This window comes from Myotis yumanensis, unplaced genomic scaffold (assembly GCF_028538775.1).
Source record: "Myotis yumanensis isolate MYYU_CA2020_CCGP unplaced genomic scaffold, mMyoYum1.0.hap1 SCAF_17, whole genome shotgun sequence".
Taxonomy (NCBI): domain Eukaryota; kingdom Metazoa; phylum Chordata; class Mammalia; order Chiroptera; family Vespertilionidae; genus Myotis; species Myotis yumanensis.
In genome coordinates, this window is record NW_027223768.1 from 22347038 (window position 1) to 22374043 (window position 27006).

At 48.6% G+C, this 27006-nt stretch overlaps 2 protein-coding genes across 4 annotated transcripts in view; one reads left to right on the plus strand and one right to left on the minus strand.

Moving 5' to 3' along the window:
- The window catches only part of LOC138995552 (protein FAM163A), a 45463-nt gene extending 25941 nt beyond the window's left edge, over positions 1 to 19522 (plus strand). The window contains exons 2-5 of the mRNA XM_070396074.1: positions 10470 to 10561; positions 14166 to 14186; positions 15813 to 15927; positions 16412 to 19522. Of these exons, the coding sequence (XP_070252175.1) occupies positions 15835 to 15927; positions 16412 to 16819 (501 nt within the window). The 5' untranslated portion in view covers positions 10470 to 10561; positions 14166 to 14186; positions 15813 to 15834 and the 3' untranslated portion in view covers positions 16820 to 19522. The remainder of the gene's footprint in view (positions 1 to 10469; positions 10562 to 14165; positions 14187 to 15812; positions 15928 to 16411) is intronic.
- Positions 19523 to 21257: 1735 nt separating this feature from the next.
- Positions 21258 to 27006, minus strand: part of TOR1AIP2 (torsin 1A interacting protein 2) — a 29899-nt gene continuing 24150 nt past the window's right edge. For all 3 annotated transcript variants that reach the window (XM_070396832.1, XM_070396831.1, XM_070396830.1), the window contains exon 5: positions 21258 to 26735. In XM_070396832.1, the coding sequence (XP_070252933.1) occupies positions 25975 to 26735 (761 nt within the window). In that variant the 3' untranslated portion in view covers positions 21258 to 25974. The remainder of the gene's footprint in view (positions 26736 to 27006) is intronic.

Here is a 27006-nt window from a genome sequence, read left to right on the forward strand (position 1 = left end):
ACTCCTAATAACCTACTCTTGACCAGAAGCCTTATCAATAATAAAAACAGTGGATCAACACGAATTTTGTATGTTATATGCATTATATACTGTATTCTTAGAATAAAGTAAGCTATAGAAAAATTATTAAGAAAATCATAAGGAAAAATGCATTTACAGTACTGTACATATTTATTGAAAACAATGTGTGAATAAGTGGCCCTGCGCAGTTCAAACTGTGTTGTTCAGGGGACAACTGTACCTACATACCCAAGTCCAGAGAAAATATGCCGTGGCATCGTCCCTAGAGGGGCTTATCTTGTGAAGGGCAAAAACACCTGCACACACAAAACACAAAATTGGAGAGAAAAATATACTTTTGCTGCATTCCTGTTATATGCCAGAAAAAGAAAAAAGGTGCTGTGTCTCATTCTTTTATGTAGGAGATGGCCCAGAATGGAGCCACATCACAGTGCACAAAAGCTAGATGCTGGGGGTGTAGGGCACTCCCTCCAGTCCCCTTCCTGTGATTATTTTCTTTCAGTGGCTTAACAAGTGGCTTGAATCCTCCCCATCCCTGTCCCTTCAATGCTGCCAGGCAAGCTGACTCTTCCATTGCCTGGCTACCAGGCAGGTGGTCCCAAATGTGGGAAAAAAGCTACCCAACCTTAGAAGTTGGCCATGGACATCACTGTAGGAGGACAAATAAATATAGAACATCAAGAATTATTCATTTGGAGCCCAGCCTCTCCAACATCTCCTTGCTGTGATTCACCAGATTGATGAAAGTCACAGTAATTCAGTGTGTCAGGGAGGCTGTGAAGAGACCACTTCCAACCTCTCCTGCTACCTCCCTGCTCCCCTCACCCATCCTACCCCTACCTCCCCCCATCCACCCCCAACCCTCACCCAGGTCTCTGGTGGGATTTGCTCCTCCCTTGCCTGGGACATAAGTTACCACTGCCTGTTTCAAGAAAACCAATTAAGAAACCATAAATTGCTGTCGACTAGAAAGGTCACTGCACAGGCTATAAATATAGGCGTTTCTAAAGCAGGAGTGGGAGAAGTCTCTAGCACATCCCCTCCTCCACACCCACATCTTCCAGCTGAGGTTTTCCTTTGGCAAAAGGAGAGAACATCGCACTGGGGGTCAAAAGGCTCACTCTGCAGCGCCGTCTGGGTGCACCTGGGAATGCCGAGCCTCTGGCGGGACTGTGTGCCCCAGGGACCCAGCCAGACTCCTGGTTTGGTTTTGGTTTTCTTCATAGCAATTACTTCTTCACAGTGTATAAAAGGTATATGAGTTAAAGGTAAAAACCTGGAAAACATTGAAAAGCAAAATGGACAAATAATGACATATAGTCCTACCCCTTACAGAAAATCTGTTAGCATTTTAGAATATACTAGCCTAATCGGCAAGGATTTCTACCACAGTGTCATTGACTTGCATACCTGTTCCGAGCCAGATAAAGCTGGGTATTGTGTGTGTGGAATTTCTCTCCGATGCTATTATAAAACTGAACAGTGAAGGTGAGAGACATGCCCGACGGAAAGGCTGATAGGGTCCTCCTTGGGCCGTGTACAGCTTGGGTTGGCTGCTCATTCGCAGGTATGTCACTGGTGCTACCTGTGGGAGACAAAACCTACTGGTACAGAGAAGGATGCATTGGAGAGGAGTTGTGTCCATATTCTGAGATTTATAATCAACTAGAGGCCCGATGCACGAAATTCATGCAAGAGTAGGCCTTCCTTTCCTCCGGCACCTGGGACCCGGGATTCCCTCTGCTGCTGGCAGGCACCCAGGAACCGGGCTTCCCTTGAAGCCCAGGCTTCGTCTGGAAGGCCGTCTGGAAGGACATCTGGTCTAATTAGCATATTATGCTTTTATTATTATAGATTATTCCAGGCTTTTCCCCCTCTGGGCTCTATGTATATATATTTTTCTTTACAAAAACATGTTTAAAGACTGACATTTAGTAATGCTGTTTTGTAGTCTGCTTCCTCAGCGGTATTTATGTTAATATTATTTTTCCATAGTATTCTATATGTACCATAATGTATTCAATTTTGCCCTTGCTGATAAGCATTTAGATTGCTTCCAGACTGTCACTCATATGTAATGCTGCAGTGAACATTATTGACTTAGAGTTTGCAGATAACCGTAACTACTTCTTTTTTTAAAATATATTTTCATTGATTTCAGAGAGGGAGGGAGAGAGAGAGAGAGATAGAAACATCAGTGATGAGAGAGAATCATAAATCAGCTGCCTCCTGCACGTTCCACACTGGGAATTAAGCCCGCAACCCAGGCATGTGCCCCAACTGGGAATTGAACCGTGATCTGCTGGTTCATAGGTCTGTGTTCACCCATGCCAGTCCAGTGGTAACTACTTCTTTTGGATAAATATGTGAAGTGGATGTGATGGGTCCTTGATTTTTTAGACTGGTACATATTGACACATAGCTTTCTACCAAAGCGATTTTCAACCTATTTCATTTCCTGGCACAGAAAAACTAATTATTAAAATTCTGCGGCATGCCAAAAATATGTTGTATCTTATGCTAATCTGATTTAAAAAAGGGTATAATTTTGATATATTCACACTGGACAGCTATTGTTGTGTTGGCTGGTGTAATTTTTTATTAACAATCTATGGAAAAAGAGGTCATTGCCCCTAATTAATAGACAGGTATTCCATGTTTTAAAAATTCTGGCAGCAGACACTGGCTTTGGCTATTCGGGACTAGATTAGGGTCCCAGGGGCGAGGCATGGCTCTTCCGGACTAGTGTCAGCCCTTTGGGACTAGATTGGGCTCTTAGGCCTTGGCTGGGCTATTCCAGGCTAAGTCCATTAAGCAAAAAAATTTTGCAGCACCCTGGTTGAAAATCGCTGTTCTAGAAGGTTTAACCTAGTTACACTTCACTAGTGTATGCTTGTGGCCATTTCCTCACTTCCTTGAAACAAACTGACTACCAATTTGGTGGATTAATAAAAGCTGTCATGTTTTTCTAATCTAAACCACCACTAAGCACCTCTTCACACATCACGGAAGCTCCCAGAACCCCCAGGAGCTTAACCTGCAGTGGATGCTCCTTCCCTTCCACCCTCAGCTAGGCTCTTCTGAGATCCTCACCTGCAGGAGGGTGACAGAGACAGCACCAAGGTCCCAGGTCCTCCCAGGTAGATCTAGTACCAGGCACAGGTTAGTGAAGGGTCCCTGACCAGGGCCCTTTCTCCAGGGCCTGGCAGAGGATGGGCTGGCTGGGAGAGCAGGGCACCTGTGCCCCACACTGGCACCCTGCCACCAGCTCTGCCTGCACACTGGCCACATGAAGCCGGCTGCCAGGAAAAGGGAGGGGGACCTCCCAAGGAATATGGGAGGGTGAATTAGATAACGTCCATTAGGCGAACCTTGACATCCTTTGACTTAGAAACAGTATTATTAATAATGTTGGAAATGAGATTATTTCAGAAACATTTAGTGGTCATGAAATAAGTGGTATCAAACCCAAAGCAGAGTCTTCCAACTCCTTGGCTATCTCTTTAGCCAAAGCTCCTTTTAATTTGTGGTAAATACAGTAAACTATGTAGAAGCTCTAGTAGGCCTTTGAGCAAGGAGTGTTCACCCTAAACACATCTGTTCTTGAGACTTGCTTGGTCTAAAGTGAACATAAATGACAGCTCAAGGTACTTGCAAGCATGCCTATATTCATTCATTCATTCATTCATTCAGTGTTTGTAGAGCCTCTAGCAGCATGTGTTGGTCCTGACCTGACACGTGCGATGCAGAAATGAACAAGACCCAGCCCCTAACCTACATTCTTTTGGGTCTATAATCAAATAGCTGTGTACCTGAGAGCAATGGCAATAGAAGATGCATAGCACCTATTACAAGCCTGGGGTGAAATCAGGAAACACTTCACAGAGGGGCTTTGCACAAGAAGTTGGGGGTGGTAAGAGTGAGGTCTAAATATTCACTCTACAGAGCCCCCCCCCCTCCCCTAAGCGCCAGCCTTTACCCTGAGGGAGTTAGGGAGGGAGGGAGGGTTGGGGCCTGATGAGATGTGTTTTAGGGAACTTAGTCTGGGGCAGATTGAAGGGACTGGGCAGAGAGGAACTGGAGACAGGAGCCCACTGCAGGGCCCAGAAGAGAGACCATGGGAGGCAGTGGTTGTCAGCCTGGTTGAGATCAGTGCCCAAATCCAAGCCCTGTGGGAGCGTTTAGCCATACAGCTTCCCACCTGCAGAGCTTCTGATTCCATTGGTCTGGATGGTAACAAAACTCCCAGATGAAGCTGGTGCCTGCTTGGGAACTCCTGGCCATGTGTCCTCCAGATCAGAGCTTCTAGAAGACAATGGATTAACCTATAGGCTTTGTAAGCTATAAAATGCTATGCAAATAAGAGTGATGTGTTTCTCAGGATTTTTCTCTGTAAAAGTCGTTTTGTCAAATACCCCCAGATCACATCTCTCAATGTGTGTAATTGGTGGCAGGCCTGACCTTCCACTCCTAGTCCTCCAGCCTCTGACCAGTCAAGGCAGAGACTTCTTCTCCAGCTAAGGGAAACAAAAGGGAACCATTTTGAAAGTGACTAATCTTCCCTCCTTCCCACCATCCACACACCAGTTCATATATTTGGTAAATCCAAATGATATTCCTCTGGTTTCAAATAAGACTGTTACTCCCAGACTGCACTTTTTAACCATTCAGAGCCCATTTACCTCCTCCCAAAGGGGCTTCCTTGACATCAGAGAAGCCTGCTCTTCCACTGACCCTATTGCCTCCCTGTACATGTCAAAGCCCGTGAAGACCAATACAGGTCTCAAGTCCTCCATCTGATTATCCAACTAGGAGGAAGTATGCCTCGAGGTGTCCCTTAAAAGGGAAAGACAAAGAGTATCCTGGACCAGTTCTGCAATGACTAAAAACTCAATACTGTATTTGCAGAAGGATTTAAGTTGACAAAGTGCTGTCACATTATCTTTGTTGGTCTACCCACCCACCCTAGGAGGAAGGTAAAGTCAACCAATAATGAAGTAATATCACCACCCACATTTTGCAGGATGAGAACACAAACTCAAAAGCAATTAAGAGCTCCGTCCAGGGTCACAGAACTAATAAATGGCACAGACCTCCAGAGAGCCTTGAACTTGAGCTTTATCTTGCAAGCAAACACCCAAGTCATCAGCTCAGATGGTAGGGGGAGAAGCTGGCTCAGCTAGTAGTCTGAAGGCCCAAGTTCAAGACCCAACGCCAGCTCCTTTCCCAGCGTTCAGTGCCTCTGATATTGGGATTATGCCAGAGTTCTGGTAGGAAAACCACTGTTTTAGATGTCCTTTTGGCCATCTGTTAGGGATCATTGTTGGGGTTCACCATCAATCTACTCCCATCAGCTTCATCTCATCCATCTTGTGGCATCCTTGTCTGGTTTTGGTTGATAATGCTGGCCTCATAAAATGAGTTTGGAAGAGTTCCCTTCTACTCTATTTTTTGGAAGAGTTTGAGAAGGATTGGTATTCTTTTTTGAATGTTTGGTAGAATTCACTAGTGAAGCCATCTGATCCTGGACTTTGTTGGGAGGATTTGTTTGTTTGTTTGTGTTTTTTAAAATATATTTTTACTGATTTAGAGAAGAAGGGAGTGGGAGAGAGAGAGAGAAACATCAATGATGAGAGAGAATCATTGATCAGCTGCCTCCTACAGGCCTTGCACTGGGGAATCGAGCCTGCAACTCAGGCATGTGCCCTGACCGTAATCAAACCCTGACCTCCTGGTTCATAGGTTGACGCTTAACCACTGAGCCATGCTGGCCAGGCTGTTGGAGGTTTTTAATTACAGATTCAGTCTCCTTATTGATCTATTCAGATTTTGTATTTCATCATGGTTCAGTCTTGGTAGGTTGTATGTTTCTATAAATTTCTCCATTTCTTCTAGATTGTTCAATTTGTTGGGATATAATCGTTTATAGTATACTCTTATGACCCTTTGTATTTCTGTGGTATCACTTGTAACATCTCCTCTTCCATTTTTTATTTTGACTTCTCCTTATGAATGTGTTGAGAAATTTTAGGGATAGACATACAAGTAGAATTGATGTTTTATGGGGTATGTGTGAACTTAATATGACCAAGTAGTACCCAGTCTCTCCCTCAACAGCTGCCCTAGCTATACCCTAACTGGCAGTGCCTCTAAATTCCTGCATCAGTGTCAACACTTGGCTTTATCCAGCTTCTTCATTTTTGCCAATCCTACCTATGTAGAGTGATAGCTCTTTCTGGTTTCAATTTGTGTTTTTCAGATTATTATTGAGTTTGGGCATCACTTCATTTTCTTGTTAGTCTCTGGGTTTCCTCTTTTATAATCCACCTGCCGATGGCCCATTATTATACTGAGGCTCTTTTTTCCCCCTTGATGATTTGCAAAAGTTCCTCATATTTCTTAGGCCCCTTCTCAAACTGCACAGGCCTCCTCAATGCTGTAGTTGCTCATCTGGGACAAAGGAAGCAATCTGACCACTGACTCCTCACACCTTCATCCTGGGGGTTGGGGCTTGGTAATGGCCATACATCTAGTCAAAGTAAAAGGAGCCCCTTCCTCCCTTACCCTCTGCCAGGCTTGCCTGAGGCTTGCTGTCCAGGAAGATAGGTAACAAGGAAAAAAAAACTCTTTTTCTTTCCCAGGGCTGCTAACCTGCTGTGTCAATTTCATGAGCTAATAAATGATTGGAGAAGGTTTAATTGCATCAGAAGAAATTGAGATCAGCCAGAGCTTATGCCCCACTCAATTAACCTCTGCTCCTAAGGGGGCCGGGCAGGGAGCAGGGGACAGCCATCATTAATTACATGTGCTGGTGCCAGCTGCGGCTGGCGTTTCCTTCCTGCGTTCACCCAGGCAGTGAGGTAGGTGACCCTGCCTCAGCGCAATGAAGTTACTGAGGGCAGGGACCCTTCAGAGAGATCACAGACCCCGGCCTGCAGAGAGTGGGAAACCTACTTCCCAACACATTCTTTCAGGGCTTTTAATGTGCCCAGCCTCCACTAGAAGAATGGCCTCTAAGGTCCTGTCCTGACCTCTTTATTGGCTCCATCCCTCACAGGGTCCCATGTACCTTTGCTTCTCTTCCCTTCTCCTGCTACTTTCTGGCCCGTTCACCCCAAGGACGCAGAATCCAGTGCCAGTCTTGTTATGAGCTGCAGGCTCTGCAAGGTCACCCACCATCCCTGGGCCTCCAGCCTGAAATCATCCCAGAGACCTTTATCCCCGCACCATTCCCCAAAGGACCAGATAGATGATAAGTCTCAGCCCTATTATAAGCACAGATTCTGGGGCCCCTGCCTGGAGATGCTATTTTATGAAGTCTGGAGTCTCTTTTTTTTTTTTTTTTAACACATGGCTCCGGTGATTCTTACCATCAGCTAGTTTGAGAAACCCTACTCTAGGGGACACCTTAGTTCCTGGGGAAGTACGTGCAGATCTTCTGGAAGGAGAGCAGCATCCTTAACGGTAGGGCTCTGGCTTCGCTCCCAGTGTCTGTCCTGCTCTGTCTCTATCTTGCTGTGTGTGGTTAAGCAAGTCACCTGTGCTCTCTGAGCTTGGTTTCTTCATCTAGAAAATAAAAATATTGACCCAGTTCTCTTAGAGTTTTCCCATTTCTGTGGATCATTTTTCTATAAATAACTGGCATGTTAAGCAAGCATATTGCACGGTTTGTCCTCAAAAAGCAACTTCGATTTGTTTTCTTCAAGCATCCTTTTATTTTTTAAAATATATTTTTATTGATTCCAGAGAGAAAGGGAGAGAGAGAGAGAAACATCAATGATGAAAGAGAATCATTGATCAGCTTCCTCCTGCATGCCCCACACTGGAGATCCAGCCCACAACCTGGGCATACGCCCTGACCAGGAATCTGACTGTGACCTCCTGGTTCATAGGTCGACGCTCAACCACTGAACCACGCCAGCCAGGCCATCGCTTTACTGGGAGAAATCTTCCCCTGCCCTGAGATAAAAACTTGGGCCAATCTGATTGCTTTTTCATCCACTCTTATAGTCTTACTAGAGGCCTGGTGCATGGATTCGTGCATCCGTGGGGTCCTTCGGCCTGGCCTGTGCCCTCTCGCAATACGGGACCCCTTGGGGGATGATAAATAGCCGGTTTCAGCCCCATACCTGCAGGCCCAATTCAGATAGAAGGGAGCCCGATCCTATGCGTTGAGCATCTGTCCCCTGGTGGTCAGTGTGCATCATAGTGACCAGTAGTTCGGTAGCTTAGGCTTTTATATATATAGGTAGGCACTCCAAGTTACAGATGCCATCTCAACTCAGAAATTATATCAAAATGAGTAGTAATCAAAGCACTCCTAATCTGCTCTAGCCGGTTTGGTTCAGTGGATAGAGCGTCGGCCTGCAGACTGAAGGGTCCCAGGTTTGATTCTGGTCAAGGGCACATACCTGGGTTGCGGGCTTGATCCCCATAAGGGGGCGTGCAAGAGGCTGCCAATCAATAATTCTCTCTCATCATTGATGTTTCTATCCTCCTCCCTTCCTCTCTGAAATCAATAAAAATATATATATATTTTAAAATATATTTTATTGATTTTTTACAGAGAGGAAAGGAGAGGGATAGAGAGTTAGAAACATCGATGAAAGAGAAACATCGATCAGCTGCCTCCTGCACACCCCCTACTGGGTATGTGCCTGCAACCAAGGTGCATGCCCTTGACTGGAATCAAACCCTGGACCCTTCAGTTCGCAGGCCAATGCTCTATCCACTGAGCCAAACCAGTCAGAGCAAAATATATATATTTTTAAAAACCCACTCCTAATTTGACAGCATTAGGCTTCTTCTTTCCTCCACTTTGGATCTGCTTCAGTCTGGAAGCAGGTGGGGTGGCAGGCCATGTCCACCTGCTATCTACACTCCCTCTTACACCCCACCCCCAAGCTGCCAGTCTAAATGCCAGAATTGAAATGGAAATTCTAAGAGACCAGGGAGATGCTTCAAGATGGCTCTTGCCTTTGTGAATGTTCTTGTGGGTTCTTTTGAGGTTCCCTGCTGGGCCCCCCCTCTTCTGCAGTTCCCTTACCCCAGGTGTCCCTTACAACTTGCCCAGCACCTGGGCCTCTGGAGGTCACCTCCAGCCTCATGGGCTGGGGTCTTCTCAGGTCTCTAGGTGGCACTGTTGGACAGGACTCAAGATGGCCACCCAGGCCAGCTCCACAGCCCTCCTCCCTTGTGGCTCAGCCACAGTTCTTGCGAAGGAAATCTTCCTCACCAAGTTTTTGACCCATTTGTATTTTACAAAGTGGAGTGAAAGGTTCATGGATCCTGAAACAGATGTTCTGACCTTCCCATGTCCAGTCTTCTGCGCATAACCCGGGAAGAGGGACCCATCCCAAACTCACAACTCAATCAAAACTTAGGGAGGATGAGTCCTGCTCTGGCATCCAGCTCCATATGGCTTCCATTTTAATGAGGGTGAGAACATCTTTGAGAAAAGAAAACCTGAGTTTTTGGACACCCAAGGCAGGGGCTGGTGACGGTATTAAAGCCTAGATCTAGAAGGGAGGTGAAGGCAGGGATGGGGCAACTCTGTAGGTGACCATCTGCCTCCTCCTGGAGCCCTGCTCCTGACCTGCTCTGTCCCCAAAGAAGGCGGCTTTGCCAATCCTGTTAATGGTTGGGTTCCTTCCCCAATCAAGCACACACCCACTGGGACCTGCCCTGCTTAGGTCGGTGAGCAGGATGGGGCATCACCACCAGAGAGTGTCCTTCTTCTCCCACACCCCATTCCCAGTGTAAGGTTCATACTCCTCTAAATAATGTGGAGAGGATGTTTAAAAATGTTTGGTTTGAAGGAACCCCACTAATTAGTCTACACTGGGTTTCTAAATGTTTCCGTTGGATCCTGTCTCCTCCATCCTCTGTGAGCTTGCCAGAATGATGATCTTGTTGTCACATAATGATCTTGTCATGTTGTCGGACTTGTTCATCCAACGGTCCAGTGGCTATGCTGGCCCGAGGGGTGCCAGGATATCACAGAAAGGGAAAGGAGTGTGCAGCTTACGGGAATGTGGACAGGCCCAGAGGAGAATGGAGGAGAGAATGGGAAAGAGGAATGCAGGGCCATTGAGAAAGGTATCATCCGTGCAGGCAACAGGGACACCTCACCAGCAGACAGGTCAGAATTCTCCAGGGAAGCATGAGGCAGAACTCTTCACCCACGGAGCCTCACTTCCAAGAACAGGCAGGGACTCCTGCCCAGCGCCCTGCTGTTGCTCTGGGCAGAGGGCTCTGGTAGAACGTGGCCTCGGGTTCTTAGGCTGGGGACCTCAGAAACCAAGGCAGCTGCGGAAGTCAAGAAGGAAGCCCTTTTGGGGACATCCACTCCAGAATCTTGGGGTCACAACCTGGTGCCAGAGTGAGCCTGTCTATCCTCTCGACCTCCCCTCTAGCTCTCACTGACCTCCCCCTCTCTTCTCCAACAGGGACTGATGCCCTTGGCCATGACGCAGCCCCAACCACTGTCTCCTCAGGCTCAGCCTGTTTGACGGAGTCATCGCTGCCCCAGGTGTTTCAGGTAAGTGTGAGGCTCAGGCCAACCCTCTACCCCAAAAAACAACGTGCGGAGTGTAGGTGGGGAGGGAGCTCCAGTGAGTCCTGGTCACAGAGGGCAGCCTCGGGGTATTTAGTTGGCAACAGGTTTGTCCTTTTTGGCTGCCCTCAGCCCCTGAGTTGGCCCCCACTAAATCCATTCTGTCCAGATCTGTGAGGCCCTGGGAGGAAACAGGGGACCTCTTTCTCCTGTCCTCAGGAGGAGGCTGGTATGAAGGAAACTCCACAGCAGGGATCCTTGGGTCCTAACTGAGACTCTTGCTGTCGTATGACCGGGCAAGTCATGTGACGGCCTGGGTTCCCCTCGTGTGTGGAGTTTTTGTACAGTCCAAAAGAGGTGTTAGGTCTCTTTTGCTACATAACAGACTACCACAAACTGAGCAGCTTAAAACAACACGCACTGATGATCTCACAGTTCCTGTGGGTCAGGACTCCAGGCGTGGCTCGCTGGTCCACTGCTTCAGGGTCTGAAATGAGGCTGCATCCAAGGTGTCCACTGGGGTTGCATTTTCATTTGTAAGCTCAACTGAGGAAGGATCCACTTCCACTCTGACTTATGGGATGATTCAGTTCCTTTTGGGCCATTGGCTTGAGGGCCTCCATTCCTTCTGTCCAGTGGACTGAAGGACAGAAGAATCTTCAGTTCCTTGTCACATGGGCTCCTCAACATGGCAACTTACTGTGTCAAAACCAGCAAGGGAGAAAGTTGGCCAGCAAGAAGGGGAAGCCAGAATCTTATATAATCTATTCACAGAAGTGACATCCCATCACCTTACTGTATTGTGTTGGGTGGAAGAGGTCACAGGTCACACCTAGCCTGATGGGCAGAGGAGTACACAGGACATAGGGCTCATTTGGGGCCTTGGAGCCTGCCCGTCATAGGAGAGGATACAGATGAAAGCATGTTGTAAACTGTAGAGTGCTATTTAGATGTACTGAGTTATTGTTATCATTTGCATATAGTTACAAAGAGAAAATTAGCCTATCTGAAGTAATAGAGAGCCACTGGATGTGGAAATTTAAATGCTAAATTGTACCATTAGCTCTGGGCCCTCAGGGGAACCGACTGGGGCCTCGCTAGCTCACTGCATGCCTTCTTGGTTTATGATTGTAAGGCCAGACTTAAGCAGCCACAAAATGTCTAGGTCTTCCTTTCCCCCACAACTACGGATCTTTTCGTTTACAAGGGGCCCTCGCAGACATGAATCTTATTTTTTGCTCAGAATCAACCTGTAAACTGAGTTTTTGGTTAATTGCCCTTTTACAAATGAGGAAGGTGGTCAGTTTCCAGGCTCGGATGGCTGGTAAGTGGTAAAATTGGGTCTTGAATGGGCCTTCACACCCGTGATTGCTTTCATTGCCATCTTTACCCCCCCCCCCCCCCCCAATCATTTCTGCTCTATAGCCTTCAAGGTACTGAAAGAAGGGAGGCCAGGCATGGAGGGCAGGAGGGAGGGCACTGTTCTCATAAGGCATCACAATCCCCTGTCTCCTAACAGGCTGGGCACACCCCAGGGGACTAGGCCAGAACTTTCAGCAGAGTGGGTCTCTGCTGCCTCCCCCAACTTCAGTTCACTCCACAGGCCTGTGTCTCTTAAGCGGCCCTCGGTGGTACATAAATGTGAAGGTACATAAATCCTCCCTAGGCTGAGCTTCATCCCACATCAAATGTCCAGTGGACCCTTGAAGCATGGACCACCATGTACCTGGACAAAGTTATACTGGTCTTGAACCACATCTGTATATAGGATGTGAGCTGAGAGGTGCAACTTGCTGCCCCCTGGTGGTGGATCAGAGTCATAACTGCCAGAAATACTATACCAGATGAGTTGCTGGTGCCAAGCACTGTGTATAATGCGCAGGGAGATACAAAACAATATATAAAACACAACCCTAATCCCAAAGGACTCATAATTTAGTAGAGGAGTCAAGATGTTCGCACATCGATGTTGACAAGCGTCCTACCAAGTCAGGGTTTGAAGAGTGGCACATGGAAAGGCGTTGTGAGGAGCACAGAAAGGGTGCATCGCGGTGGGGCAGTCAGGGAGGCTTTCTAGAGCCTCCAAATATGGGCAGGACTTAAATAGATGGAGAAAGCGAGGTCATGCACTCCCCTCCCGAAAGCCCTTTGGGAGCCCCATCATCTCCGAGAGTTCAGTCCCTTGCCTGGCTTATAGACTGTCCAGCTTCATGCCTCCCCGTCCCTGTCCAGGCCCTTCCAGGTTCCTTACAGGTCCTGGAGCACCCATGTTCTTTCACACTCCTGCCCTCTCCACCATGTCTACTGGACAAGCTCCTACTCAGCTTTTAGGATTCTGCTCACGCTTATACCTTCCTTGTAGCCTTTCCCCGAGTACTTAGTGGCCCCTCCTCTGTATTCCCCCAGCCCTTGGTCTGTGTGTCTCCTTTTGTGTGTCTTATACCAGATCATAAGGTGTGGTCAGTGTCTTTTCATCACTAGGCTATAAACACCATATTGGAAGCTATGTTGTCATTTCATCCCCAGGCTTTAAGCTTCTTAAGAATGAGGCCTGCCTGACGGGCAGAGGATTCGTGTAGGAGGGATCCTGGGGGTGAGGAGGGGGGACATGAATTGGTGGTGAGCATGCAGGGATGGGGCAGGACAAAGCTTTTGAAGTTTGGTCTAAAAGTTCCTGCCCAGGTACCCTGCAGGCAGTGTGATTGTGGGAAGGCTCTGGAGGAAGAGAGGGGCATCAGAGCATGATGAAAGGCTAAAGTGGGGGCTGCTCAGAGACAAACTAGTGAAATAGATCAGGAGGCCATTGCACTAGGGCAGGCATGACATGCAAAGTGTCTTCACTGATGAACAACAGAAGACTAGGGGAGCCTTAGAAGAATTTGAGGATTTGAACATCTGGGCAACTAGGGGAACATGTGAGGCCTTGTCAAACTCTACTATGCAAATTAACCATCTGGGACCTTGTTACAGTGCAGATTCTGCCTCCTTGGGCCTGGGGTGGGGCCTGAGATGCTGTGTTTCTAACTGGCTCCCAGGTGCCGCCCATGCCGTGGTCCACAGCCCTCACTGTGAGCAGGTTGAGTGAATTAGAAGTAGGGCTGGGGTACATGCTGTGCCCCAGGAGCACATGGTGAGGAGCAGATGGTGTCTTTGGGTGAAGAGAAGGTGCCCCTTCCTCCACGTGAACACAGCATGGTGGTACGTGGTACGTGGCTTCTTGAGCAGAGTGCAATGTGTGGCCCCGCCCCCACGTGCCCTTTGAGTAACGAACAACCTGCAAGGGCCTCCATTGCAGCTCTGTGAACCACTGACAGAAAGAGGTCGGAGGGGGTTCCATGTGGAGAGCGGGTGATGACTTAGCCTGAGTTCGACCTGCCAGTGGGACATCCGAGCAAGATGTCTGTCCACTAGCAGTTGGAGACAGAGCTGGAGACCCAGGCTTGGGGCCTGTAGGCTTCCTGACGATAGAGCACACAGTGAGGGGAGCAGGGGGAGGTGAGGTGGAGCTCAGGGACCAAGCTAACCTGTGGGGCCTTCTTCAGGGTAACACTCTTCTTCCAACATCTCTGTCCCTTTTATTGTCTTGTAGGTCACCGTTCCCTGACTGAACGTAAGTGCTCACGGTCATTCTTCCACCCTCCTGCTCTGTTGGCACAACCATCCTTGGTCCCCGTGAAGCCAGGACACTTGGAAATCCCATTCAGTGTCCTGCAAGGGGAGTCGGCCTGAGGCCAGACAGCCTTGCATTGAGCTGGCCTCTGTCCCGTGAACCCACATTAGCCAGGACCGTCTCCCCAGCCTTGCCACAACCTTCCCAGAGCCAGAAGGCCACCTACCTGCTTCCTCTAGGCCAGTGGTCAGCAAACTGCGGCTCTCGAGCCACATGCGGCTCTTTGGCCCCTTGAGTGTGGCTCTTCCACAAAATACCATGTGCGGGCGCACATACAGAGCGATTGAAACTTTGTGGCCCATGCCCAGAAGTCGGTATTTTGTGGAAAAGCCACACTCAAGGGGCCAAAGAGCCGCACGTGGCTCCAGAGCCGCAGTTTGTCAACCACTGCTCTAGGCTCACCTGGCCCTTGTTTTCCACAGAGTTGGAAAGAGAGGAGAGATTCCCCCCAAAAGGAGTGTGGGTTTGAGCCAGGGCAGAATTGGGGAGAATTTTAGAGATTCAGATCCTGTCTTCTCCACCTGGATCAAGGGCTCAGAGACCACTGGTGTCTGGACTTCGGAGGGCAGTGGTTGAGAGAATAGCTATTGGGGTGAACCAGGCTGGGTGGGATCTCAGCTAAATCAATCAAAGCCTCGTTCATCACCTGTGAAATAGAGATCATTAAGAACCAGCCCAGCCCTAGCCGGTTTGGCTCAGTAGATAGAGTGTGGCCCATGGACCAAAGGGTTCCATTCTGATCAAGGGCACGTACCTTCGTTGTGGCTCCTCCCTGGGCTGGGCCCTGGTCGGGGCATGCAGGAGGCAGCCGAACAATGTGTTTCTCTCACATTGAAGTTCCTCTCTGTCTTTCCTTCTCTCTTCCACTCTCCCTAAAAATCAATGGAACAAAACAAAAAACAAAGAACTAGCCCAAAGATTATGTGGAGGATTAACTGAGATAACCAGGGGAGTGCTTAGAGCAGTGGTTCTCAACCTTGGCTGCACATTAGAATCACCTGGGAATCTTTTTAAAACCCTGATTTCTGGGCCTCATCCTCCGGAAATTCTGTTTCTTTGTTATGGGGTGGGGCCACAACATTAGTAACAAAGAAACAGAATTTCCGGAGGATGAGGCCCAGAAATCAGGGTTTTAAAAAGATTCCCAGGTGATTCTAATGTGCAGCCAAGGTTGAGAACCACTGGCTTAGAGCATTGCAAACAGAAGCTATTTTCCTTTGTGTCTTGGAGCCACAGGGTGCGGGGAAGGGGTATAGTTTAAGAGGGTGTGGGGATAGGAGACAGGAGATGGAAAAGAATTAAAGGAGGTTGAAACTGGGTAGAAACAGGAAGCAGAATTATGCCTCAGTTAGCTTTCGGCCTCCTCTCTATCCTCCCTAGCCAGTGCGAGGCTGTTGCCCCTGTCGCCTCTGTCGTCAGGAAGCCCCAGGTGTCCTGGGCCCAGGGGAGGCGGGTGGAGGGGGGGGAGGGGCGTGGAGGGGCCTCCCTGGCTCCAGCTGTGCAGGAAGTTCCAGGAAGGCTCCCTGCTCATGGCGGCTGCCCTCACCTCCACGCATCTCTCTGCAGAGTTGGATGGGGCATCGGGCGGATGACAGCGGGAACAGTTGTGATCACTGGCGGAATCCTAGCTGCGGTCATCCTCCTCTCCATCATCGCAGTCCTGTGCTACTGTCGGCTCCAGGTCAGTTCCGGGCCGTGGCCAGGAGCCACCAGCAAACCACTTCCCATTATGGGGGCCGACCCTGGAGCCCACTTCAGGGTGACAAGGGCCAGAGCTGTGGGCTGTGGGAAGTACAAGTCAAGGGGGCTGGGAGTTGGAGGGCGGTCAGAAGGGAGCACCCAGAGAGCTCACTGTGCTATGTCTCCCCGGGGCTGAGACGTCCGGAGTGGTGGGAAGGGCACCATCCGGGGGGACTCTGACAGCTGCTCCCAGCGGCCCCCAGCCCTGTCCTCAGTATGACTGTATGTCCCTCCCTCTGCTGCCCTGCCTCCCCAGCCACGGCCTGGAGTTAATACACTAGGAGCAGGGGAGGGAAAGGGGAAAGTTTTGCAAGGCTGGGATCTATACCTGTGGAACATGGTCTCTGGGGTTGAGTTCATCAACAGTGGAGCAGGGTTGTGGTTGCCTGTGCCACTCAGAGGGGGCCCTCCGCCTCTCCCCTCAGTATTACTGCTGCAAGAAGAGCGGAGAGGAGGATGCAGAGGAGGAGGAGGAGGAGCACGACCTGCCCACCCCCTCCAGAGGCCCCCCCTGCAATGCCTGCAGCGCCCAAGCCCTGGACGGCAGAGGCAGCCTGGCGCCCATCACCAGTGAGCCCTGCGGCCAGCCGTGTGGGGTGGCAGCCGGCCACTGCGCCACCTGCTCCCCATACAGCTCCCCCTTTTACATACGGACAGCCGACATGGTGCCCAATGGGGGTGGAAGCGAGAGGTTCTCCTTCGCTCCCACATACTACAAGGAGGGGGGCCTCCCGTCCCTCCAGCTGGCAGCACCCCAGAGTTACCCGGTGACGTGGCCAGGCTCTGCCCGCGAGGCTTTCACTAATCCAAGGGCTATTAGTACAGACGTGTAACCCCTCTCACCCCGAACCCCCACACATACCCACACACACCCACACGCCGCTCCGTCAGGGGCACTGGGCCCGAGGCTGCCTCCCAACACCCCACAGGAGTGTCTCCGTTTCCTTGTCTTTTCCTGCCCCGCAGCGGGAGGCTCCCCAGGATTGAAGCCATGGGGTGCTTGGATGGCAGCTGTACCGGGTTCTCTGTTGGGACGTTCCTCGTTCCCCGGGCCAACTCCAGCACCCCAGGCCCTCTCCTTCCCCACCCCCACCCCCGGCTTTGCCAGTCTTGTGAGAGGAAGGAAAGCTGTGCGAAGGTCTGCAGGCCTCCAGCATCCTTGGGGGGTGAAAGAAGGGGGCCACAGGGCAGGGGGCCAGGGCACAGCAAACCCGCAGAATTTGAGAAGGAAGGGGATGGTGTTAAAGGGACCGCTTCAGGACTTGCTTGCTAAAACAAATCCAAAAGCCAGTTCACAATCTAGTTTTGTCTTTTCGGTTGTCAGAGACTGCAAAGCCTGTAACTGCTCAAATATAGCTGTTGATTCCTGCCCACAGCACAGCTGTGACTGCACCCTTCCTTGTGGATACGTTGAGTTGGCTTTGAAGGCATCAGGTTGCTGTGAGGAATGTACCTAAAAGCGACTGTCTAACCTTGCCTCCCCCCACATCCTTGCTTTGCTTCGGGAACCAGCTGCCTCACTGAGATCCTTCTCAAGAGTTGTCACTAGAGTTCGAGTAGCTTAGCCAGTGAGGTCCTGCCGACGGTCTCCGGGGCCGTGGTCCCCCACAGCGAGCGGTGTGTGTGGGTACAGTCCCGCGGGGCGTGTGCCTTCTCTGGTGTGTGCACACACACCTGTCACCGCCAGCACCAGGCTTTGCTGCCTCCAGGAGCCGCGGAGTGGAAGGGTCTCGATGTAGCAACTAGAAGGGAAACCCTGACCCCCAGGCTGCATGAGCAGAGGGTGCTCAAGGTGACCAGGCCCCACAGCAGTGAGGTGGCTGCTGCAGGAAGAGGCCAAGGCGCCTCCCCGGGGACGCTGCTGCCCTGTAAGCCCCTCATGCAGCCACGACACAGTAGAGCCAGACTGCTGGTTCCACCAGGGCCAGCGCCTGAGGACCAGAGGGATCTGACTTAGCAGCTGGGTTCTGCTTGCTGCCCTCCCTCCGCTGCCCGACCCCCAGTCTCCGGGTGAGGGCTTTCTCATGGCTCTCACACTCTAGCCCGAGTCCAACTCCCACTTCCCACTTCTAACTCAGCCTTGGCCTCATTCCGTTGGAGTGAATGCATCCGATGAGTTTTCCAGTTGCCTCTGCAGTAAGGAGGGGCTGCACCCCCTCTGAAAGCATAACCAACTCCCACCCACTCCGGAGTCACTGAATGCTGCAGAGGGAGGGGCAGGAAAGGAGCTGGCCCCTCTGCTGAAATAGTGATTCTGTATTTGAGAAAGGACGGGCTGCAGCCAGGGGAGGGGAGGCGGGGAGAATTCACCACACCTTTGCATCACCGTTCAGGCCCGGGTCACCCTGCATCTCCATCTGCAAGGCTCACTGGGTTGAGAACCAGAGGACCTCGGCCGAGCCACCCTGTGGTCACTCATTAGCTCCAGAACCAGTCACTTATCTTCTCTGAGACCCCATTTCCTCCAGGGGACTGAGACTTGCCCAGATGGACACCGAGGGCCCTTGGAGGACTGCCTGCCAAGGTCTGCCAGCCAGCCACACTCTCTCGCCCCAGTCCTCACAGGAGCTGGACACACTTGCCAACTGCCTGATCCTGTGAGCAGGACACGTGCTAAGGGGTGGAAGACCACAGTCAGACATGGGGTTAGCAGGCAAAGCATTTCGAACTGTATGTGAAAAGCACACGTTTGACTCTCCCATGAGAGATCTCAGACGGCACCATTTCTCTTATACCAGGAGGCAGCCCTAGGTGGGTGTGATGAGACCAGAGGGACCAGCTTAGGACAGCAGCTTTCACATCCCCCATGCCTCCGCCAGCCCTGACCGCGTCAAGTGCACCCCCTTGACATGAGTAGCTGGGCCTGGCAGCCCTGCCGCATCAAGTGCACCCCCTTGACATGAGTAGCTGGGCCTGGCAGCCCTGCCGCATCCTGACAACCAGCCCAGTGCCTTGCTGCCCTGGAATTCCATTGCCAATCACCCTGAGCAAGGGCTGTCCCTCCAACCCCCGCCCCCCCCCCCCCCACCAAAACAAACCAGTGTCATCTTACCTCTTGCCTTCACAGAAATCAAAACAACCTGGTCAATGGTCACCCACCTCTTACCCCTGATCTATTAGGGTCCCCAAGTGAGAACCATCGTGTGCAGTCCTGTCTCCTTAGCTTTCCCAGCCTAAATCCTGTCAACCCACAAATGAACACGTGTTGGGGGCATTGGAGAGATGGTGGGCGCTGGCTCTCCCACACGCAGCCCCACGCTGCTCGGGCACAGGCTCAAGATTGCCCGCCCGCCTCCCTGTGGCCGCCAGGGCCTCGCCTGGCAGGAGGAGGCTCACCCCACTCTACTGCACTGACTTTTTGTGATGGGACACTATCTGGACACTTTCCAAGCTGCACCCTAAACAGGAAGAGGAGAGGCTGGGAGCACCCTGTCCTCCTGCCATCCTCTCTCCACCACTGCTCCTGCTGCGGGTTCTTCTCCTGCGTCTTTGAAAACTTGGAGTCACAACCAAGTGAATGTCAATAAATGAGGAGTTTGAAACAGAAATCCCACAGGGTCCTCCGTTCTTTGCCGGGGGAGGCGGGACACGGATGTAAGGCAACCACCAGCTTCCTTTCCCCTCCTGCTTCCACGCTAACAAGTCTGGCCACCCCCTTCCTCCCTACCCCCCACCCCTCCCACACACACACACACCATGTGTCCTGCCATCCCGCCCCATTGCCTCAGTCCCAGCTCATGTTGCTGTGGGTAAGGGGACTTGCAGGTAGATGCAGCCCTGCCTGCCAAGGATGGGGCTCCTCAGGATGAGAAGAGACTTTGAAAACCAGACCCTCAGCTCTGACCCCAGCAGAGGGAGGAGCAGTGGGGGTGAGGGCCAGAGAACCAGGAAACAGCTTTGTGTGCGAGAGGGAGATTCAGGGGGTGGGAGGGGGGGACGTGGGTCTGCATGTGTGTCCAGGAGTGTGTGTGTGAGAGAGAAAGCGAGATGCTCTCCCCACCTCGGACCACCCAGAGCCCTGACTGCAGCTGGGTGGGCAGCGGACAGCCTGGCTGCACAGTCCAGCACCCCTCTCTCCAGAAGACCCCAGCATCACAGGTGAGTCCTCTTCCAAGGGTGGCTGGTCCCTGGGGGAAGATTTGCCCAGGCCCCAAGGGCAGCACTTGGCTCCCATCCTTCCTGTTTCCTGTCATCAACCACCCCACCCCTCACCCCTGTTCTACACACACACACACACACACACACACACACACCACCAGCAAGGAGCCCGAAACACAGGAGTTGAGGGGTGGCGATGCAGCTCCCCCCCCCAGCCCCCCGCCCCCAGTGGGCAGGACAGTTGGGTCTTCACAGCAGCTAGTGCCCAGAGACTTGGTAGCTGCCTCACACTGGGCACCTGAGATCGCCTTCCCTCCAGGTCTCCAGAGAAGAGGACGAGGCTCACCGGCCCTGGCCACAGACACCTGACCACCTGGAGGAACATGGAGCTCTCCTGCAGGTACATGCCAGTCCCCGCTGCACTCCACCCCATCCTGATACCCATGCACCCTCCTGGGCTGGGTTTTCCCTAGGGCCAGAGGTTTCCTAGCCAGTGGGAATTGCATCCTTATTCTTAACAAAGGACTACTCTCCTGAGAGGATGTGTGTTCTGGGTCTAACTAAACATCCTAAAATCAAGGCAGAGGCCTGACCCTGCTAACAGCATCCCCTGAATTCTTTCTCCAAACATACAGGCCTATTATTCTAAACTGCAAAAAATAAATCAGGTTTTCAAAGTCGAATTCAGATTTGGTAGAAAGCTCTTCTGTGAACTATGTCAGTAGGTTGTTGCTTTTAGTTGAGGATAGAATAGTGGGGGTAGAAAGCCAGAAGGGGGAAAGGGGCCGAGATGGGTATTGCAGGGCTTCTGCTCTGATTCTCCTAAGGCAGAAACTGTCAGCACTGTCTGGATTCTCCCACTCCCCACATGCAACTGAACGCATTTCCTATCAGCACACCCCAGGTTGGGAGCCCTTTCCAGGCTCTAGCTAACAACCCCAAAGCCAAAAGCCTCGTTAGGAGGACTAGCACCGGAGAAGCCCAATGAGAACGGCAGGTTCCAGGCGCAGGTGCCCTGCATCCTTCTCTTGGCCACGAGGTCACCACTCCACACAGGGCTCTTCGGTTCTTGAATTTGCCAAATGAGGGCAATTTTCTTTCTTTCCATTGATGACCACATGCCCATCTCTATAAACTTGCTATTTTTGGAGATATAATCAAGAATCAGTCAACTGAGGAAAAGCAAGGAACTTTATTTTTGGTAAAACCAGACGACTGATTTGAATAAGGCACATTCTTCAACATCCGTAAGAAACAAATGCAAAAGCAGTCACAGCGAGGAGTGAAGGGGCACACCCAGACCCTCGACACGAACACGGGCACAGCTCCTTCTTTTTAAGTAGAGAAAAAGCAAAATGCAGTTGTTTGAAAGTCAGCGTGCTCTTCTTTATTTGATGACAGGAATGGCGAGTAGGTTTACATTTCGTTTCATCTGATCAACGAGGAGCAGCTGCCTAAGCTTCGTGCTGAGGAGGCAGCGGCTCAGCGTGGGCTCGGGGAAAGGACGCTCGAGATCGCTGCGCCTAACGTCTTGCCAACTCTACCCTGCCGTGATGTTTCTCGGCCTGCTGCTTCCCAAGTCCAAAGCATCCTTTCATTCCGGTGAGTGCTCTTAGCCAACAGCAAATTTAGTTTCTGAGCCTCAGTGAGGAAAGTGGGCGGTCATTTCCCAGGACAGAAACCGATCTCTGGATTTTTACAAGCTGAAATAGATACTGCAGGCAGTACCGGCAGGGAAGTCGCTGAAGACTAAATCACTTACCTTTACAGATTATTTGCAGATTAGAGGATGCTGGCTATGTGCTCGGGCTCCTCCTTAGTTTACGTATGTATTTTTAAAAACAGGTAGGGAAGCCAGGCCCTCGTTGTGACAGGGCAGTTTATTAGAAACGAGTTTCAAGAGCCCAGTCTCAGTGTCATTGAAGCAAATTTAGGCCACAACCTGACACCTACTGTTAACAAACAGGAATAAGGCCTAGATTAACGTCATCTGGAGACACTGTTTAACATGGATATCTTATAGCTCTGCCTAGAATTGGTAACATCTTTTTTGCAAATATCCACAGGTATGTGACTCTGAGGCTCAGTATTTGATAATTTCATGGACACCTTTAGAAAAATTTTAAAATAATCTTTTTGTATTTCATGGATTATGATTAAAGTATTTGAAATCAATAATATTCAAAATACATATATAAAGACACCTATAAACAGTGAGACACAGTGTTCAAGATACAATTTTGAAAAATAAAACCATTATGACTTTACAACAAATCTCAAAATGAAAACTCAGATTGGTAAACCAAATATGAAAATGAATACTGATGTTTAAATACACAGTCAACTTGAAAAACAGATTAAAAACTGCTTTTATAAAATGATATATAGAGCACTTTAGAAAGATGTACTGGTTTATTTTTATAATTGTTTTATTTTCAAATGATAAAAAGTTTTCATGTTGCTATTTGAAATAAGCTGCATGCATATAAGCTTCATTCCCATCAAATGATAACCCTAATCAGGTATAAGAATTACATTTTCGTGTTAACATTAGTTCTCGAAGTGCTCAACACCTGGATATGCTGCATAAAAAATATGCCAATTCGGTCCTGGTGAAATTCATGTTGCTGAACTATCACTTTCACGTGCTGTATTGGTTGGTTATTTCTTAATGTCATGCTCATTATACTGCCTGTCTTTAGCAGATAAAAATATTAATCAAACAGTTAAAAACTGAAAGGGTCAAAGCCACCTCAGCAGCTAGCACTGTTCAGTGGGGCCCTTCGCTGAGGGACGACGGGCCACAGGCATCTGAGCCTTACCAGATGCCCATAAACTTGGAGGCTTTCAAATGAAACACAGTTAAATTATTTTATTGATTTAAAAAATAGAAACAATGTCATTATCACCTTTAATGATATGATCAACCCCCCGCCCCCCCCCCCGAACTTCTCTGCCAACCCTTACAAACTATCCCTCAGGAGGAAAAAAACTCAAGTTCAGAGACGATTTCTGATTCCACCAGTTGCTTCTAGAATTCTGATGTCAATCAAAAAGTGGTTTATGTTCATATATAATGTAATGAGATTTGTTCTGTGATAATTAAACGGTGATGTTTGGGTATTAGGTACGGTGTCATGTGCCCACAAGTCATTGTTCTAAGTCAAATAAGCAAACTATCTATTATAGTAATGAAAGATGAACTACTAGACACACAAAAGAAAATTTGGAAACTTGAAAAATGTAAAAAAATAGAAACAATCGAGTAGAAATTAACCTGAGTCTATTAGATAATAAATTTTATTTGTTCATTTAAAAATATAGTTTTATGCTTTAAAAATAATCACTTTTTTCAAAGACCCAGAGTTAATATACTGCTTCTTTTTAAAATGATTTCTGAAGTAATAGAAAATTGACAACAGTTCAGTTGATTGCACTTATATATGGAAGAGTGGTGTTTTTTTTAACAAAGGCTAAACAGCAAAAAGAAGTTATGACTTTGAAATTCCTTTTCTAGCCCTAACCGGTTTGGCTCAGTGGATAGAGCGTCGGCCTGCGGACTCAAGGGTCCCAGGTTCGATTCCGGTCAAGGGCATGTACCTTGGTTCCGGGCACATACCCAGTAGGGGGTGTGCAGGAGGCAGCTGATTGATGTTTCTAACTCTCTATTCCTCTCCCTTCCTCTCTGTAAAGAATCAATAAAATATATATTAAAAAAGAAATTTCCTTTTCTAAATTATATCCATAAGAAATGATGAAAAACCATATTCAACTGAGTGCAGAAAAAAAGAATCTTTGTTTCAACTATGATCTGAGTCACTGATGTATTAGACATGCACACTTCACACTGGTTCTTCATAGACCTGAGGGAGCCAGGTCAGCTGGCCAGCGTCACAGCTCTACAAGGCACCATTGGTTTATGGGCTGGAATGCTAGCATCTGAGCTCTAGAAATACAGAAAAAAATGTGAATATGGCATATAGACCTCTCTTCACTTTCCTCTGAGTGTATATTGGATAGATATTATAATCACTTTGCTTTAACTTTTTATTCAGGCAGGTCTTGCCTCAACTCTATTGGAAGATTCCCTCAAGAAGTCCCAAATGAAAATAGTTCCTTTAGGTATTAGTATGCCTCTACCTCAACTGAGCACAGGTGGGCCTTGGTTAGAATAGATTTATCCATGTTTCCTGTGACGGATATTTTCAAATAGATTCCCCCCCCCCCCCCCCATGTCTTTATGATTGAGTTTTAGGTATTAAGAAACATACCTACATCTTCCTACAGTTTCCAAACTCCTTCCAAACTTTAATCCCATGACTTCTCTGTTCTCATAGCAACAGAGAGGCCAAATCCTGGTTGAAACATTCCAGTAGTTGAAATAGACCAGGAGCCTGGGATAAGGACTGCTGTGTCATGGGACACCCTTCCTTAGGTCAAAGCCATTTACTAGAGTTCTGCTTTCCGAGCTGAAATGCAAAACAAAAAACTCCTGTCTCCATAAATACTGTCTCAATCTTTCTACAGTCACAGAACACGGCCAAGAATTAACATTGACCATTAGAACCTCTTAAAAACTATCCACCATGTTGCTTCCTCTCACTACATCCACACCTCTTCCATTTCTCTAACTGTTAACCTAATGGCACTTCTAACTGGCAGATAAAGAAATGAGGTGCAGTATAGAATGTTCTATCACTGCTTAACAAGTAAGCAGTATGGTCAAGTTATGACCATAAAGGACACTCATACTGTAGACAATTGTAAAATTCCATTCAGGGGAGACAGAAATTATGATTAACAGAAATTAACAAAAGCATCAGAAATATGCTAGTAAATGTTACTTTAAACAGTCTACTGTTCATTGATAAGTCTTTAACTTTCATAAAAAGCATGTCTGTACAAGATACCTATATTTTGTCCTCTTCGTACTCAGGAATTTTAATACATTCTTTTTTTCTTTTCTATGCATTTACTATCTTCTAAGATGTTTCCTGAATTGTGGTTTTCAAACTTCATTATCAGTGGAACTCTCTGTTCCAATTAAATCTTATGAAGAATCCCAATGAAAAAGTCAAAACAGAACTGCTCTAATCCTGGGGGGGAGTAGACACAGCGTAAAATCTTGCTCTAAATAATTTTTAAAAGCTGAAGTAACGATACAGCCAATTAGAATTTCTTCATTCCCAATGATTATAACCAATTCCCCATTGTTTCCAATTTTTAAGACTATTTCTTGAGTATAACTGCTTTTACCTCAGCTCACTAACAGAAAAAAGACACAGTGCCTTACATATAGTAATTAGATATCTGAATACAAATTTCCTTTTTTATACTATTCAACAGTGCAAATTACTGTAAAATGTAATTCCACAATAAAGCTATTAAAGTAAGTTTTTTAAATCTTTAACATGATAGAAATTTGTTTAAATTATCTTGCTTCATAACTGTAATTGCTTTAGTCCAAACACGATTCTAAAGGGTTTTTAGAGTCTTAAGAAAACAAAAATCACTCTGTCGTTACTCTGAGAAAATTATTTTCCTGTGCAATAATTCTGCTGCTATATTTTTAGATTTTAAAAAAATCCTGTTTTATATATATATATATACACACACACACACACACACACACACACACACACCCTATCTGTTATCTATTTCAAACCTGATTTGCTTGAAAAGCAAAGAAAAAAAAAAGTCAGGTCAGCTTTTAGCTTTGTCAAGCTTAGATTAGAAAAATTTTACCAAAAGTAAAAAATAAACGATTTTTTCCTAAAATAAGCCCACTTGTACTTTTCAGGCGATTTCCTCACATTCCTCCCACAGACAGGGAAGGCCTTTAAACTGCCTTTAATAGACCCCTCCCTCCCACCGCCGCTGCCCGCCTGGCTCAGAGCCGGCAGCCCTGCTCCTCGATGGCCCGCACGGGCTGGACGGGCAGCACCAGGTGCGAAATGCGGCTCCACAGCCCGCTCAGCTTGTCCGAGTCCATGTGGTTGAAGGAGCTGGGAGTGTCCGCGTTGGTAAACCGGGCCCAGAGCAAATCTCGCACTTTCTCTTCCGTCTCCCTGGGGCCCACACTGGCGGCCAGCGTGTCCTCCTCGAGGAGGACGGTCAGGACGAGGGCCACGTCCTTGAAGGCCGCGTTCTCGTGGTCGCAGTACTTGTAGAAGATCAAGGTGGAGCCTGCGGGGAGGGACTCGAAGCGGTGCACCACGGCGGCCTTCCTGCCATCCTCGAACCCAGAGCTCAGTTCCATGTCCACCAGTAGCTTGACCGTGTCACTGTCCTGCAAGGTTCTTCCCGCCCCGTCGATCTGAATGGCAGAGACCTTCTGGGAAGAGGTGTAGGCGTCCGCCACGCGATGGCTGAGGCACCGCAGGGTCTCCCTTCCCTCTCGAGCTGCTGTGAAGATGATGGTGGCCGGCTCGGTGGGGTGTGAAGCGTTGAGGTGCTTCTGGAGAAACTTGCGTCCTCTCTGCCACAGAAAAGCGCTCTGGCCCGGAAAGGTGTCCTTCAGCTGGCTGAACTGAGCCAGGAAGGCTTCCAGCGCTGGATTTTGGGGAACTTGCTGTGCTGGAGAGGAATAGTAGCTTTGAGCTGAGTTTAGCAAAACAAAAGCCACCACCAGGAAGCCAAGAAAGAAGGGACCTGTCAGAGAATGAAAAAGATAAACAACAAAAGGAGAGAACGTGAGTCAGAAATAAAACCCCTGGTTAAACTGAAATGAGGCAGAGATACTGTTAGATTTTTATGGGTTGTGGTGAGTTGTTTTTTGGGGTTGTTTTTTTTTTTTTTTGGCCAAAATCCTTTAAACTTTCTACTCTCAAAATCTCCCAGATACACTTTTTTTTCTGATTTCTTAGACTTAATTATTTGAAGATGCAATATCTTTGTTAGAAAGTAAAAGCTAAGTTTTTGT